This window comes from Furipterus horrens, unplaced genomic scaffold, assembly GCF_987537825.1.
Source record: "Furipterus horrens unplaced genomic scaffold, mFurHor1.1.pri manual_scaffold_1, whole genome shotgun sequence".
Taxonomy (NCBI): domain Eukaryota; kingdom Metazoa; phylum Chordata; class Mammalia; order Chiroptera; family Furipteridae; genus Furipterus; species Furipterus horrens.
In genome coordinates this window covers 112656331-112672797 of record NW_028327171.1, presented here as the reverse complement: position 1 = coordinate 112672797, position 16467 = coordinate 112656331, and the positions used below count along the sequence as shown (strand labels likewise).

General features: G+C 43.5%; 1 protein-coding gene across 1 annotated transcript in view; it reads right to left on the bottom strand.

Annotated features, from left to right (window-relative positions):
* The window catches only part of ATR (ATR checkpoint kinase), a 181805-nt gene extending 176157 nt beyond the window's left edge, over window positions 1–5648 (bottom strand). The window contains exon 1 of the mRNA XM_090278685.1: window positions 5489–5648. Coding sequence (XP_090134811.1) covers window positions 5489–5547 — 59 coding nt within the window. The 5' untranslated portion in view covers window positions 5548–5648. The remainder of the gene's footprint in view (window positions 1–5488) is intronic.
* Between the last annotated feature and the right edge of the window lie 10819 nt (window positions 5649–16467).

The following is a 16467-nucleotide window of genomic DNA, read 5'->3' as shown; positions in this document are numbered from 1 at the left end:
ATGTTGTTGAGTACAACAACAACAAAACAAAAGAACAAACAAAAAAACTGGTTGCAAAACTGGCATATGAATATGATCCCTTTTGTAAAAAATTATTTGTATTTCTACATCTATCTATGTATCAAGAGATGTCTGGAGGGATGGTTATTCAAATGTTATTAATGGCAATTTCTGGGTAGTAGAATTTTTCTTTCTTCTATATTGTTGGATAAGAGATAAGTTATTTTTTTGACCAAGAAAATAAAAAAAGAAAAACTCTTTGTTAAACAATATTACAATTCACAACAAGAATTATTAAAGTATTTGTGCCCTTTGACCTAGCGATCTCATTCTTGGGAATCAATCTGAGGAAATAACTCAAATGAAGTAAGATGCTAAATCTATAAAAGCATGCACTAAATCATTATTTGGAAAATAGGGGACCACTTAAGTGACTTATATGAGGGTAATAATTGTTATTCACTATTTGGAACAGTATGCAACAATTTAAAAGAGAAAGATGATGACTGTATAACATGGAAAAATGCTTATGGAAAGATGAGAACCAAAAAGGGCAGAATGCAGGATTAGGTCTGTACAAGGGGCACTACTGGGCAAAGATCCTACATGCATTTGGACAAGCACTAGAAAGGAATACAGGCAAATAAAAAGTTAATTTGTTATGGGGAAATATATATATACACATACACACACACACATAAAATACTTGAGTGAAACTTTAGTATCACATGAAGCTCTGATATATTTAGTCAACACAAGCACTCCCTTTGGGGCAAGCATTAACTACCAGGATAACCAAGATACTGTTCATCTGCCCTAAAAGAATTTGTAAGTTAAAGAACAAATCATTTTAACACAGTACGGTTAAGTCTTAATAGAGCTAAGATAGAACACAAAAGGGACTCTCAGCCTTGAGAAGGGTCTATAAAAGTCAACATACCCTGGAGGAGGTGATACAAAAAGCTGAGTCCCTAAGAGGCTAGGCAGGTAAAATAAGGGAAAGAAGGGGATTCCAAGTGGAGGAAACAGAGGCTCAGGAATAAGAACATAGGCTATTATAAAAACTCGAGAGGCTCTACATGGCTAAAGAGGGGCAATAATTAGAGGACAAGATAAGATCAAAGGGTGAACTATGGAATTTGGATTTTATATGGAAGGCAATGAAACATTGAAGGGTTTTAAGTAAACAAGAGAAGGTTAAATACGTTTTTAAAATATGAATTCAATTGTGTTCTTTCCCTGTTTGAACCATTCTAATGCTTTCACACTGCACTTAAAATAAAATCCGGACTTCCAGCCAGGATGGAGGCATAGACAGACACGCTGCGTCTCCCTCCACAACTAAGAAGGAATACAACTACCTCAAAACTAGAGACAACCAGCAAATCAAACTGCATGGAAGTCCAGAAAACAAAGATATAAAGAAATACTCATCCAGACAGGTAGGAGGGGCAGAGCCAGGGTAGGGAGGACGCGGTGTGGTGGCAGCAGAAGTGGCAGCAGCGGCAGGCTGGCAAAAGCGCAGTCACACGTTTTCGTCAGGAGGGACACCTGGGGAGCATTCCCAGCTCCTCACCCGACCCCACAGCTCAGGGTCCCAGCACCAGGGAAAATCAAGCCTTATTGCTTCTGACTGTGCAGACCAGTGGGGGTTGGGGTGGAGGCAGAAACTGCCAGTCTCTCAGCAGAATCCGCTTGTTTAAAGAGCCCCCATGGTCCTAGAACGTCTGCAGACCCACCCACTCTGGGAACGATGGCCGGGGCAGCAGCTAGAGGCGCGCCAGCCTGGTGCGGAAGTGGGAGAGGTGTCTTGGAAAGGGGCGAGTGCTGGGCAGGAGGCATTGTTCCCTCTCAGAACCCTCCCCCACATACAGCGCCAAAACGGGGTGAAACAGGTCACCCTATACTGACGAATCCCTAAGGCTCCGTCCCTTACAACGTAACAGGACTGACAGCTCTACCTGGGACGCAGAGGCAAACAAACACAGGAGCCTGTCAGAATGAGGAGACAGAAAACTATGGCCCAAAAGGGGAAAGAGATCAAGGCTCCAGTGGGAGAACTAAGTGACAAGGAGATGGCCAGCCTAACAGACGGAGAATTCAAAACACTAGTGATAAAGATACTCACAGGCTTGATAGATATGCTTGAGTATGGCAAACGCATAAGAGAAGAAGTGAAGGCTATGCTAAGTGAAATGAAGGAAAATCCACATAAAACCAATGGGGAAGGGAAGGAAACCAGGGTTCAAATCAATGATTTGGAAAATAAGGAAGAAAAAACAGTCAACCAGTGCAGAATGAGGAAGCAAGAATTGAAAAAAGTGAGGAAAACTTACCAAATTTGGCGAAGGAGATGGACATACATACAGGTGCGGGAAGCACGGCGGGTCCCAGGCAAGATGGACCCAGAGGGGACCACACCAGGATGCATCATGACTGAGATGCCAAAGGTGGAAGATAAAGAGAGTCCTGGGGGCAGCAAGAGAGAGGTGGAGAGTTGCCTACAGGGTGGTGCCTATAGGACTATCAGCTGATTTCTCAGAGGACACTTTGCAGGCAGGAAGGGGCTGGCAAGCAGTATTCAATGTGATGAAAGGCAACCTGCAACCAGGATTACTCTATCCAGCAAGGCTATCATTTAGAATGGAAGAGCAGATGAAGTGCTTCCCAAAAAAGGCAAAGCTAAAGGAGTTCATCATCACCAAGCCATTACTATATGAAATGTCAAAGGGACTTAAGAAAAAGATCAAAACTATGAACACTAAAATGACAACAAACTCACAACTATCAACAACTGAATCTAAAAAATAAAAACAAAACCCAACTAAGCAAACCAGAATAGGAACAGGATAAGCAGTACGGGGATCATTTGGAGGGTTATCAGCTGGAAAGACAGAGGGGGAGAAATGGGGAAATGATGCAGGGACTAAGAAGCATATTTGGTTGGTACAAAATAGACAGGGGGAAGTTAAGAATAATATAGGAAAGGCTGAAGGCAAAGAACTTATACGCAGGACCCATGGACATGAACTAAGGGGGTGGGATTGCTGGAGAGAAGGCAGGTACTGGGAAGAGGAGAGCAAGGGGAAAAGAAATTGGGACTACTGTAACAACATAATCAAAATATACTTAAAAAATCATTAAAAAATTATGGTGGTAGCAGTGGAGATAAGAAAAGTATTTTAAAGGACAAGACTTGCTGATAGATTATTAGGGATAAAGAAAAGAATCAATTATTAAGGATAAGGGAAAGGATTAAGGATAACTCCTAGGCTTTTGGTTGGTACATTTACAATAACCTGGGATAAGGGAACAGTATAAATCAGGAGATATGCTTTGGATGTTAATTTTCATTTCTGGGAGTAGGTGTTGACTAGACAACCTAGCTTATATCTCTGGGCTGGACATACAAATTTTTTATATAAAGCCATGGGAATAGATAGTTACTCAGGAAGAGAGTGAAGATGAAAAGAGAACCAAGGTTGTAACCCAAAAGCACATAGAGAGTGAAGGCTGATTCCTAAACTTCTGGTTTGGAAAAATTGAGTGAACATGGTACTATTTACTGAAATATCCCTATTTCAGTGAATGAGAAAAAATTTAAAAAAAAAAAAAAAAAGGCTTCGGGAGGTTGGCATATGAGGAGAATCTATACTGAATACCTTAAGTCTTAACTTTACATAGGATACCCAGGTAAAACTGACTACATACAGTTGTACATACAGTTCTAGTGGAGATAGATGTGGTTTGGCAAAACACATCTGAAGTCATCAAAAAGCAGTTGAAGGGAGGAGTATGGATGCAATCACACAGAAAGACCATGCAGAGAAGGGAGTGCTAACACATAAAACAGTGGAACAAAATGTATACCTGAGAGACAGAGGAAGATGAGCCCACACAATAGAACTGTGACATCTCACTTTCTTAAGAAGTCTAATTGCCAGACTCAAATAAAGAAAAACAAGCGGAATGAAAGGCCTTGAAGACTTGAATCTGAGATGGCTCTCACTATTACTATCATTTTGCCTTTAGTTTAACTTTTGTGAGTCCATTTCTTAACAGCGATAATATTTGCCATATTCTATACCATGGAGATACTGTGAGACCAAATAAGCTTGAATGAAATAGTTGCATGAAAAAGTCATGACAATTACAAACTACTAGACAATGTTCTGTGGGTCAGTTTTTCTACTCATTCTTTCAGAATCGCTACAAATGAATGAAATGAAAGGTAACTGTTGATGAAAGATACTGTAAATAAATATACTATTACATTTACTAACAAGTCTCATAGAGGAAGAGAGAAGAGGAAAGAGAAGTATTAATAAGCTAATCTACATTAAAGCAAAACATACTGAGCTTTACATTGAACCTAAAAGATGAAATCTGTACATCAATTTCCTAAAGTGTATTCATCTTCTTTTAGAAAGGTAGATATTTTGCTTGCAGTACTCATGCAAAGTGAAAAAATTCACATGCACAAAAATAGGATGATTTAGTTAAGACAAGCATGGTCCCCTCATTAATACTCATTATATAACTGAGGAAGATCAAATGTCCTTGTGTGGCTAACAAGTAAAAATGAACACAACTGCACCAAAAATAAAAATAAAAAGGATATTAAATATTCCATTGGCTTAATGTCAGTTTTGACTTGGTGTGCTAAACCTTCAAATAGTTTAAGAAATTGGGAAGCAGCAATTATCCCAATTGATAGTTTAAGTGCAGGAGCGATATCAGCCAATTATTTCTTGTTCGCAGTGGGTTACACCAAAAAGAGGAGCACCCACACGGGCGGAGCCCTGCCTTCCGGCGCATGCGCCAGGCTGGGGGGGGAGGCGGGGGCTGACTGGGGGGCTAGCTGCGGAAAGGCGGCGAGCTCGTGGGGAAGGCAGCCACCAACACTCGTGCGTTTGCTTGTGCAACTGAAACAATATTAAATTGTCCCCAAGCTTTGGCAACCGTCTGTGCATTCTGTGGACTCTGTGGCAGTCCCCTAGGCTTTCTGACTACAATAATGGACTGGGACTGGATGATCAATACGAAAGGGGTCCGAGTGTCAGAATGGCCTGCGGTCTCACTTGGAAGGAGACAAACTGACTTTTCTAGCAACTAGCCTTCCTTGCTCAGAATCATGGGGAGTTCTGAGTCAAAACGTGGAGCTAAAAACCCAATTTCTGCATGGGTGATCATAAATATTAAAACTGGGTAAGTCCAAGAATCAAGTCCCTCGTGTAAGCAAAGAAAATAGCGCAGCGCCGTGACCGGAAAGGGACGAGAAGGCCACCCCGCGTGCGGATACTGTCCCGCGGCGCGGAGGCCAGCCTCCTGCGGCGGTTCCCGCATCTCGGGAGAAGCGCTAGTCAGCCCCAGAGCACCCGTACGGAGGAGCCACGGCCGGGCCTGAGGGCAGCGGGCTGGCAGGCGTGGCCGGGCGGGGAGAGAGCGCGAGGAGACAGCGTGGGCCCAGGACTTACTGCCGGCCTACCTGCCCAGCTCCCGCAAGGCGGGGATCATGGACGCCAGCTCCAGGCCGGGTTCCCCCATGCTGAGGAGGCGCGGCGCTCGTCCACGACTCGGAGGCGGGCTCGCGGCGTCTCCACAACCACTTCTTAACGCGAAGGCTCAGCGCTCGACGGAGCCTCGCGGGGCCCAATGCTCCTGCCGGAAGCAGCGGCGGGTTCCGCGCGCCTGGCCCTCCTCATTTCCGCGGGCGCCTGGGCGCGGGCGGGGTCAACAGCGGACGCGCTCCGCGCCGGTCTCTCTAAAGGCTTCCGTTCGTGCCTGTAGAGCGGGCGCACTGGCGGGAGGCGCTGAGAGGCTGTCGGTTTAGGCCTTGCTTCCTTACTCCCCCCGGGAGGCTCAGCAAAAGAGAGCCCCAGATGGAGAGGAAAGGGGCCTGGAGGCCAGCAGGCTGGACTCTTCGTATTCCTCCTGTGAAAGCTGAGCTAGGTCAGCGGGTCAAGTCCAAGACTATACCCCAGCTGTTAGGTTTCTCATGTTCCTCCCACTCTCTTGGCAGCCTTTCTGGCACGTGCAAAACGAGAGCTCCTCCCTGCCCTTTGTGTTGCAGCAGATTTTTTCAACTTGAAGTTTCCTAGATTTCCATCAGGAGTCTCCTAACCTTTAATATTAAAAAAAGGGGTTGAATTGTATTTATAGATGTCTAGTCAAGTCAACCGCAGTACTGTGTTGACACCTTAACGGGCGTCTAAAGCGAATCAATGGATTCTGTAGACATTTTTCTAGCTCAACCCAATTTGTTTATATTCAAAAGATAGCCACCATAAAAGGCTGTTAACATGTCAACAGTATGCATTCAATCAGGCAAAGCCATGCAGCGCGCTTACATTTTGACAGCCTCGGTTCCCATGCCCTCGTCCTCCCCGCCTGTGTGCAGCTGCCTGGGAGAAAGTGTTATTTTGGTCCGGGAGTTCGCGCGGACAAGCCCAGCGGCGTTTTGCCTTCGTGGGCCCGTCATGCTTGCAGCTGCGATAAGCAGCTGAGATAAGCAGGCGATGTTTAAATTCAATAGTTCCTTTTTTCTTCCCTCTATAAAACAACCCCCGCCTTCCTTAGGAGTCGGAGTCGAAGCCACTCGCAGCACGGCTCCCTCCCTGCGTGCTAATTTCCTCAATAAACTTTTTTCCTGCTCGCTGCCTCTTGATGGCTTTCTGAGTGACTCCGTTCTTACACATTTGTTGTTTGGTACATGAGTGCTGATCAAGTATATTAGAAATAAAGTTGTGGAATGAGAGCCATATATGTTCCTGCTTCAGGGATTTTGTATTTGCCCTCCCTTTGCCTTGACCTTCAACACCCCTCTCTCATCCCTCCTCTTCAGATATTTGCTGAAATGCCACCAGAGAGCCTCATGTAGACTAGCACACTCACTGTTTTCCCCTCCATCTGCTTTATTTTTCTTCATAGCACTTAGAACCAAATAATATATTGCATACTATTTTATTGACTGTGTCCTCCATTAAAATATAAGATCCTTGGAGGAGCTCGGGCGCCGGAGCAGAGGAGACTCCTGAGCTTAGCTTGCCGCCGCCACGGCCACCACCTGGACCTTTGCCCGGAGGGAGCCGCAGAGGGTCTGTGGCCGCGTCCTCTGGAGGCCAGCGCGACGTGGCCCTGGACTCCCATCCCGGAGGATTTTCTGTCGCCCCCCTCCCCTCAGCGAGGGAGCCCGAGCGGCCGCCAAACAAAGGTAAAATATATATATATATATATATATATATATATATATATATATATATAAGCTCCTTGAGCACAGGATCCTGTCTTAGTCACTGCTTAGATACCCAGGACCTAAAACAGTGCCTGGCACATAGGTGGTGTCCAGTAAATATCTATTAAACAGTTGAATGATATAGTGGAAAGAACATATGATTAGAAATTAGAGGCCCTGCACAAGTTCTCATTCTATCTTTTAGAAACTATGTTACCTAGGTAAAGTTACTTAAACTCTCTGTACTTCAGTGTTTCATCTATAAAATGGGATTAATGATATCTACCTCACAAGATTACAGTAAAGATTAAATAAGAGGTGGTAGAGTCATACACAAGAATCGTCGTCGTCGGCAGCCGTCCGTCTCGAGAGACGATGGTGTAGCTTCTTAAGAGTCTATCTGCACCGCCGAGAATGGCTGTGCAGTCCAACTCGGGAGTGACACGGTATCTGTCTCCTCCCGTGTTGAATCGACATCTTGCGATGACACTGGAGTGTCCTCTCCAGTGGAGCTGAAGCTACAGAGCCTGGGCAGGGTGATATGGAGGGTCTGCTGTTGCCCATGCAGCAGACCCCCCCCTCTCTTCGCAGCTGAAGGGTCCAAGGGAAAGACGGAGTCAATACAGCTTGGCTTCAGGTGCGCCGCAGGAGTTGCTGGTGTTGACTACAATGTCAAACCGCCTTAGGGACTCCGGCTCCGGATTTTCTGTCGGGGTTTACTCCCTTAGCCTTTCCCCTGAAGAGGTATGCCGCAAGGCAGCGGAGGTTTTTTGGAGTCAGAGTTTTCCTTCTCTGATGTGCCCTGACTGGAAGATCGAACCAGCGACACTTAGCTCGCAGGCCGACGCTCAATCCACTGAGCCAAACCAGTAATTAATTACTTCTTAATTAAAATGAATGAGGTATGCAATTCATACCAACCAAGATAAATCCTGAAAGCAATGTTAAGGAGAAAAAGGCAAATTGCAAAGGAATGCATAAGAGTACATCACATACATGCTATTTTAAAACCACAATAAAAGACTGTGTGAGTTATGTATATATACATATATGCTAAAAGTGTAAAAACATGGTGGGGAAGGATATACTACATCAACTCCAGAAGATTTATACAAGGCAACAAGGGATTGAAATTGTGAGGCTTCAGTATATCTGCAAGGGGTTTCTTTTAATAGGACCTGAATTGATCATGACAAATTTAACATTTGTTATATTTGGATGGACGTTACATTACCGTTTGTATCTTTATGATTAAGATACCCCAAAATGCATTAAAAATATACTTTCTAAAATAAGTTGAAAAACAATTTATCAACTAACAAGTGACAAGTGTTGGGTATTATTTTTGGATCATATTAAGAAAGATTATTAAAATTACAATATTATATGGTAGGTAATAGCTGAGTAGCATTGTAATTCTAAAAGGCAGGATTAGAACAAACATTAGAAACAATAAATTGGGAATCCAATTTAATTCATAAAGGTATTTTTGAGCAAGGTATTGTGTTAGGTACTGTGACACAAAGATGAGGAAGGCAAAGTCGGTTTCAAATATGTACAATCTGTGGATGTAGAAAGGGTATAATAACCCAGAAAATTAAAAGCAATGCAAAATCCAGCGAATGTCCTAAAAAAGATATAAATAGCATGCATTGGGAAAAGAGAAGAGAGAGAAATCATTATCTACTCTGCTGGAGAGAAGATTGATCTGGAAGGGGCTCAAGGAGAATGTGGCAATACATCTGAGATGGTGATAGGGAAACTCAAGAGTTAAAGGTTTTTTAGACTTCTGGCCAAGATGGAGACGTAGGTAGACACGCTGTGTCTCTCTCTACAACTATGAAGGATACAACTACCTCAAAACTGGACACAATCACAAGTTTCTGAATATTAAGCTGCATATGGAAGTCCAACAAACAAAGATATAAAAAAGAAATATTCATCCAGACAGGTCAAAGGAGCGAAGCTGGGGTGGAGAGAATGTGGTATGGAGGTGGCAGCAGCAGCAACAGAGGCTCTGGCCAGTCAGCCGAAAGCACGGTCACACATTAAAAAATTTAGGGAAGGACATCTGATGAGTGCTCCCAGCAGCAGACCAGACTGCGCAGCTCACAGTTCTGTGCTATGGAAAATAAAGCCTCATTGCTTCTGAAGATGAAAACCAGTGAAACTCGTCGGGATGGAGGAAGAAAGTGCCAGTCTCTCAGCAGAGTTCATTTGTTTAGAGGGCCCCCACGATCCTAGAACATCCTCTGACCCACCTACTCTGGGGACCACAACCAGGGCAACAGCTAGAGGGACACCAGTCCCATACAATAAGTGGGAGACGTGTCTGGAAAAGAAGCGAGTGCTGAGCGAGTGCTGAGCGAGTGGCATTGTTCCCTCTCAGACCCCTCCCCGACATACAGTGCTACAACGTGGTGAAATGAGTCACCCTGTACTGACAAATACCTAAGGTTCCACCCCTTACAACATAATAGGTGTGACAGCTCTACCTAAGATGCAGAGGCAAACACAGGAGCCTGTCAAGTTGAGGAGACAGAGAAGTAGGACCCAAAAGAGGGACTAGACCAAGATTCCAGTGGGAGAACTAAGCAATGAGGAGATAGCCAACCTAACAGACATAGTTCAAAACACTGGTGTTAAAGACGCTCACAGACTTGACAGATATGCTTGAGTATGGCAAATGCAGAAGGGAAGACATGAAGGCTATGCTAACTGAAACAAAGGAAAATCCAAATGAAACCAATGGTGAAAGGAAGAAAGCTGGTATTTAAATCAGTGATTTGGAATGTAAGGAAGAAATAAACAGTCGACCAGTATAGAATGAAGAAACAAGAATTTTTTAAAAATAAGGACAGGCTTAGAAACCTCTGGGAAAACTTTAATCATACCAACAACTAAATAATAAGGATGCCAGAAAGAGAAGAGGAAGAGCAAGAAATTGAAAAATTATGTAAAAAAATAGTAAAGAAAAACTTTCCTAATTTGGCAAAGAAAATAAACATGCAAGTCCAGGAAGCTTAGAGAGTCCCAAACAAGTTAGACCCAAAGAGGACCACACCACGACACGTCATAATTAAAATGCCACAGGATAAAGATCAAGAGAGAATCTTAAAAGCAACAAGAGAAAAGAAGAGAGTTACCTACAAAGGGGTACCTATAAAACTATTAGCTGATTTCTCAAAAGAAACTTTGCAGGCAAGAAGGGACTGGCAAGAAGTATACAAAGTGATAAAAAGTAAGGATCTACAACCAAGATTACTCTATCATGCAAAGCTATCACTTAGAATGGAAAGGCGGATAAAATGCTTTCTAGACATGGTAAAGTTAAAGGAGTTAATCATCACCAAGCTCTAATTACATGAAACGTTAAAGGCACTTATTTAAGAAAAAGAAGATGAAAACTATGGACAGTAAAATGAAAACAAACTCACAACAATCAACAACAGAACCTAAAAAAATAAAAACAAAAACAAACTAAGCAAACAACCAGAACAGGAACAGAATCATAGTTATGGGGATCTTTTGGAGGGTTATCAGCTGGGAGGGGGGAAGGGGGAGAAATGGGGAAATGGTGAAGGGACTAAGAAGTGTAACTGGTTGGTACAAAATAGACAGGGGGAAGTTGAGAATAATATAGGAAAGAGTGAAGCCAAAGAACTTATATGCACGCCCCATGGACATGAACTAAGGGGGCTGGGATTGCTGGAGGGGAGGGGGGTACTGGGCAGAGGGGAGCAAAGGGAAATGACATTGGGACAACTATAACAGCATAATCAATAAAATATACTTTAAATGAAAGAATTAAAGATTTTAGCTTCAGTCATAGTTGGTAGGCTTAAATGGTTTATGCATGTGGAAAGCTCTTATTCCAGGAACTGGAATGCATGGTATACATGATTCCAGGAGGTGGACAAGCAATTCAACCTTTGTGCCCCAGGGGTTCTGTGAGTGATTTCAAGATGGTGCCTGAGCCATTGTGTTCCAGAGAGGGAATGTCGGTGACTCAGATAAAGAATTGTTGATCAACAGATAAAGAAATACTAGGAAAATTGCCACAGACTGCAACTTTTATCTGATTAACCTTTCCCAAGTCTCTTACCTACCCTTCTCCCTCTAAAAAAGGTTGGCTTGAGGTGAGATGTTGAGATGGTTTTTAGGGATACATAACCCACAATCTTCTCATATCTCCAGCATCTGAATAAAGTGCCCATAAAGATTCAATACTTGTCTCTACTTACTGGTTCTGGTAGTTGTTAGATTTGGCTGAGTGAGAGGAGAAATTACAGGAGAACAGGCAATGAGTTTATAAGGTTTGTTTGGCCAGCTGCAAACAGACAGGCTGAGACCAAGGTGGTGTCAGCCCCAAGCAGCAGCAAAGTGAGGGTTTTTAAAGGTTGGGGGAGTTGGCAGTATTTTCTGCAGATGGTTCTAGTTTGGGGGAGTTGACTATGAGAACAGGGAAGTTGCTAAATTCTTGTCATTAGAAAAAGATACCTTTTCAGGGAATGAGCAGTTACTAGGGTCAGCAGTTACTGGGGTGGGGGCAGCATATTTATTTGGGGCCTGCCAAAATTAGACCTGAATTCCTGGAATCCAAGTCTTATGCCAAAGTGTAGTGACAGGCAGCATGAATGCTGAGTTTTCCGGTTTCATATTCTGGTGACTGGTGGGACACCTTTGGGACTCTCTGGTAAGTCTGGGTATTTGGCAAGGAGTCTTATTGGCTCCCTGGACTTGGGAGAGCCCCAGGGTGCAGATTGGGAGATTCCCCAGTAGCTGCAAACTAATTTCACTTGGGGAATGCTCCTTCTCTGATTCTCAGCGCTGCCCCTCACCTTCATTTTCGACTGAATCACTACACTTTCTGGTTTGGGATTGCAGTTCCAATTGATTAAGGTGCCCTCTGGTTTATGTGACAACTTAGATATTACAGAGCTGTCTGGTAAAAAGATGTCTTCTGGTTTAATTAAGGTGTCTTTTGGTTTGTGTGATATTACTGAGCTCTGTCTGATAGGATTGATATTACAGAGCTCTTTCTGGTAGAATTGCAGTCCCAGATTATGACTTATAATGGTCATCAGAAATTAAGGTGCCTTCTGATTTGTGTGATATTACAGAGATCTGTTTAGTAGACTGGGGATGGGGGAGCCTCCATTCCAGGAAACAGACTTTTGGGGTGAATTCTGGCTGATTGGTTGACCTATGCTTATGACTGAGAAAATTGTTTTTTATTATAATACTGCTTGGCTTATGTATAATCTGGACTCAGGATGACACTGGCCACTAAATGGGTCTTTAAACTACTGTACTATACTGCAATTGTAGTTTTTGTCAAAGATCAGGGAAATGGGAAAATGGTCCAGAGAAAAGGGAATTTGCTTGTGGTAGATAGCAGAAGCTCAGAAGAGAGGGACCAGGTAGATCAATATGGCTGCTGTGAGCATAGTCAGTGTTCCCATGGTCCCTCCAGCCCTGGGGGATCCTCCTCTTTACTCATCTGAGGATGATGAAGGAGATGAGCCTGAACTGGTCTCTCATTTCAAACCCATCGGGGAATCAAATTCAGTAGCGGAGAAGCCCTACCAGGGCAGGACAATCATGCCGCAAGGTAAAAGGGCATTGGAAAAATGAGTGCCCGAAGCAAGAGAAAAGGAGTGCAGAGTCTGAGAACTTGGGTAAAACTAACAGTGGGGGGACAAACTGTAGACTTTTTTTATTGATACCAGAGCAACATATCTTGTGGTTAATAGTTAGAGAACTGAGCTGTAACTGGAATTTCTGGAAGCCCTTAAAGTAAATTTTTCTTGAAGCCATTAGAATGTGCTGCAGGAGACATGGTTTTTCTCTTCTGGGAATGGATTTGTTGACAAAACTCTTGAGCTCAAATAACTTTCTCTCCAGAAGAACAACAGTGACACCTACAGGTCCCTCCAGAGCATGCCTAGCAGTTCCTTATGAAACCATGGAAAGAAGAGGAAAGCAACCATGGCCGGAAGAAATTGAGAATCAAGTAAACCCCATTGTGTGGGCTGCTGAAAGGCCAGGGAGGGCTAAGCGAGCCTCCCCTGTTAAAGTTGACCTCAAAGCAGGGGCAGGGATTCCCAATAATAGGCAGTATTTCTTGCGAAAAAAGACCCTAGAAGGAGTACACCCAATAACTCAGAAGTTTCAAGAACATGGACTCATTCAGCCCTGCTGCTCCCCATACAATACAAAAGACTTAAGGGCCATGAATCGTCGGCAGCCGTCCGTCTCGAGAGACAATGGTGTAGCTTCTTAAGAGTCTATCTGCACCGCCGAGAATAGCTGTGCAGTCCGACTCGGGAGTGACACGGTATCTGTCTCCTCCCGTGTTGAATCGACATCTTGCGATGACGCTGGAGTGTCCTCTCCAGTGAAGCTGAAGCTACAGAGCCTGGGCAGGGTGATATGAAGGGTCTGCTGTTGCCCATGCCCGTCCGTCTCGAGAGACGATGGTGTAGCTTCTTAAGAGTCTATCTGCACCGCCGAGAATGGCTGTGCAGTCCGACTCGGGAGTGACACGGTATCTGTCTCCTCCTGTGTTGAATCGACATCTTGCGATGACGCTGGAGTGTCCTCTCCAGTGAAACTGAAGCTACAGAGCCTGGGCAGGGTAATATGGAGGGTCTGCTGTTGCCCATGCAGCAGACCCCCCCTCTCTTCGCAGCTGAAGGGTCCAAGGGAAAGACGGAGTCAATACAGCTTGGCTTCAGGTGCGCCGCAGGAGTTGCCGGTGTTGACTACAACGTCAAACCGCCTTAGGGACTCCGGCTCCGGATTTTCTGTCGGGGTTTACTCCCTTAGCCTTTCCCCTGAAGAGGTATGCCGCAAGGCAGCGGAGGTTTTTTGGAGTCAGAGTTTTCCTTCTCTGATGTGCCCTGACTGGAAGATCGAACCAGCGACACTTAGCTCGCAGGCCGACGCTCAATCCACTGAGCCAAACCAGTATACCTGGAAACAGACTGTGCTATTCAATATTGGATAATATTGGATGCTTTCTTTTGCATTCTGGTTGACCAATATTCTCAACCGTTGTTTGTTTTTGAAGGACAGGACCCATAATCTCAGGTCAAGACTCACTACTACTGGACAGCCTTACCACAAGGGTTCAAGAACTACCCCCACGACTTTTGGGGAAACCCTGAGCCAGAAGTTAAAAGATATAAAACTAAGAGGAAGAACTGTGTTACAATATGTGGATGCATCATTTAACTAATCCTACAGCTACCTTGAACCATTTGGCATCCTGTAGCTATAAAGTATCAGCACAGAAAGTCCAGATTTGCCCATAGGAAACAAGGTTTCTTAGGTTCTTGCTTGAACCTGACAAAAGGAGTCTTAGAGTTACAATCTAACGCGGTTATCTAAATGCCCTTTCTGTGATTTATAGATATGCCAGTGCTGTCAACTCCCTTCTCAGAGATCCTCTAATTACATTTGCCCTTAAGTCCCTTTAATTACATTTGCCTTTTGTTACTAATGACTTTCTACTGGTTTGGGAGTCACTATGTCCTTGTTTCTAACAAGAGTGACACAGTCAAATCTACACTCAAGTCTGGCAGGAGGGTGCAGGACAGAATAAAAGGAAGAAGGTAGAACATTTAAAGAAATCAAATTTCTTTAGCAGTATCTCAATAAATGAACAGTTGATGTCATTCCAAGCAGACATCCTTCCTCCAGATGCCCATATATTTCTCTCCACCAACCTTTTTAAGTTTTTCATGCAGCTGAATCTATTTTTTCATCTCTCACTCAGTCTTAAACCTACGTACACTATACTCTTTGCCCTGCCAGCTCCCTCTTAAATGCCTCTCACCAAAATCGCGAATGATTTTCTATTTATTTATTTATTTATTTATTTATTTATTAAGATTTTACTAATTTTTTTTTAGGGAGAGGGGAAGGGAGGGAGAAAGAGAGGGATAGAAACATCAATGTGTGGTTGCCTCTTGTGAGCCCCCAACTAGGGCCTACTCACTACCCAGACATGTGCCCTGACTGGGAATTGAACCCTCAACTCTTTGGTTCACAGGCCAGCACTCAATCCACTGAGCTACACTAGCCAGAGCTCACCAATGATTTTCATATGGCTAAATCAAAAATATTTTGATCAACACTTCCTTTCTTGATCTCTCAGCAGCATTTGACAACACAGACTAATACCTCATTCTTGGAACACTTTCTTCCTTTGTCCTACATGACTCACTCTCTTATTTGCAACACTTCCTTTGCCATCCCCTTAAATGTTCATATTCCTCAGGATTCTAATTTAACTTTCTTTCTCTTTTTTATTCTTAAGTGACCTCATTTACTCTTAAAGCTTCAGATAACTTTCCACATACTGATCACACCCAAATTCTTTGCTTCCACTGAGATCTCTGAGCTTTATATTTCATATCTCTATGTTCCAACTGAAAATTTTCCCTTGAATTATTCTAAGGCACTTTAGTTTTATTTGACTTTTTATTATGTAAAGATTCAAATATATACAAAATAAACAGATAAAGGATCCCTTTATGTTCATTGCCCAACTTCAACAGTTATCAGCATAAGATCAGTCTTTTTATTTTTTTTTTAAGAAATTATATTTTTGTTACCAAGCCGTGAGAAACGCTCACAATAAAAACTGGGACACAGGACTTGAGCAGTAAAGCGAGGCCTTTATTCATGAGTCTGCAGAGCCGGGCACGCCCTCACGGCCAGGAGAATGTGTGCACCAAGTAGACAAAGATGGCTGGTTTTATAGTCTTAGCTTCCCCACCCTGAAATTGCCACCCTAAAGTGAAATTGATTAGCTTCCTCGCCCTAAAGTGAGAGGGATCAGCTCCTTCTCCCCTCTCCCCCTTCCCCGTTTCTCCATTACTGGTTACTTCAGAGTTACAATCTAACAAGTTCATCTAAATGCCCCTATTGTGATTTATAAATACGCTAATGCTGTCAACTCCCTTCTCAGAGATCCTCTAATTACATTTGCCCTTAAGACCCTTTAATTACATTTGCCCTTTGTTACTAATGACTTTCTACTGGTTTGGGAGTCACTATGTCCTTGTTTCTTACAAAGCAAAGCAGAGCTCATTCACGTGGCACCTTGGTGTAAGACCCAATAATTAGTGTTGAGAAAAGTAGGTCTTTATTTACAATATTCCAACCTTGAGGGAGTTGGGATCACTTCTGCTTAGAGCCCTATTCTCCCACGAGATTCAGCA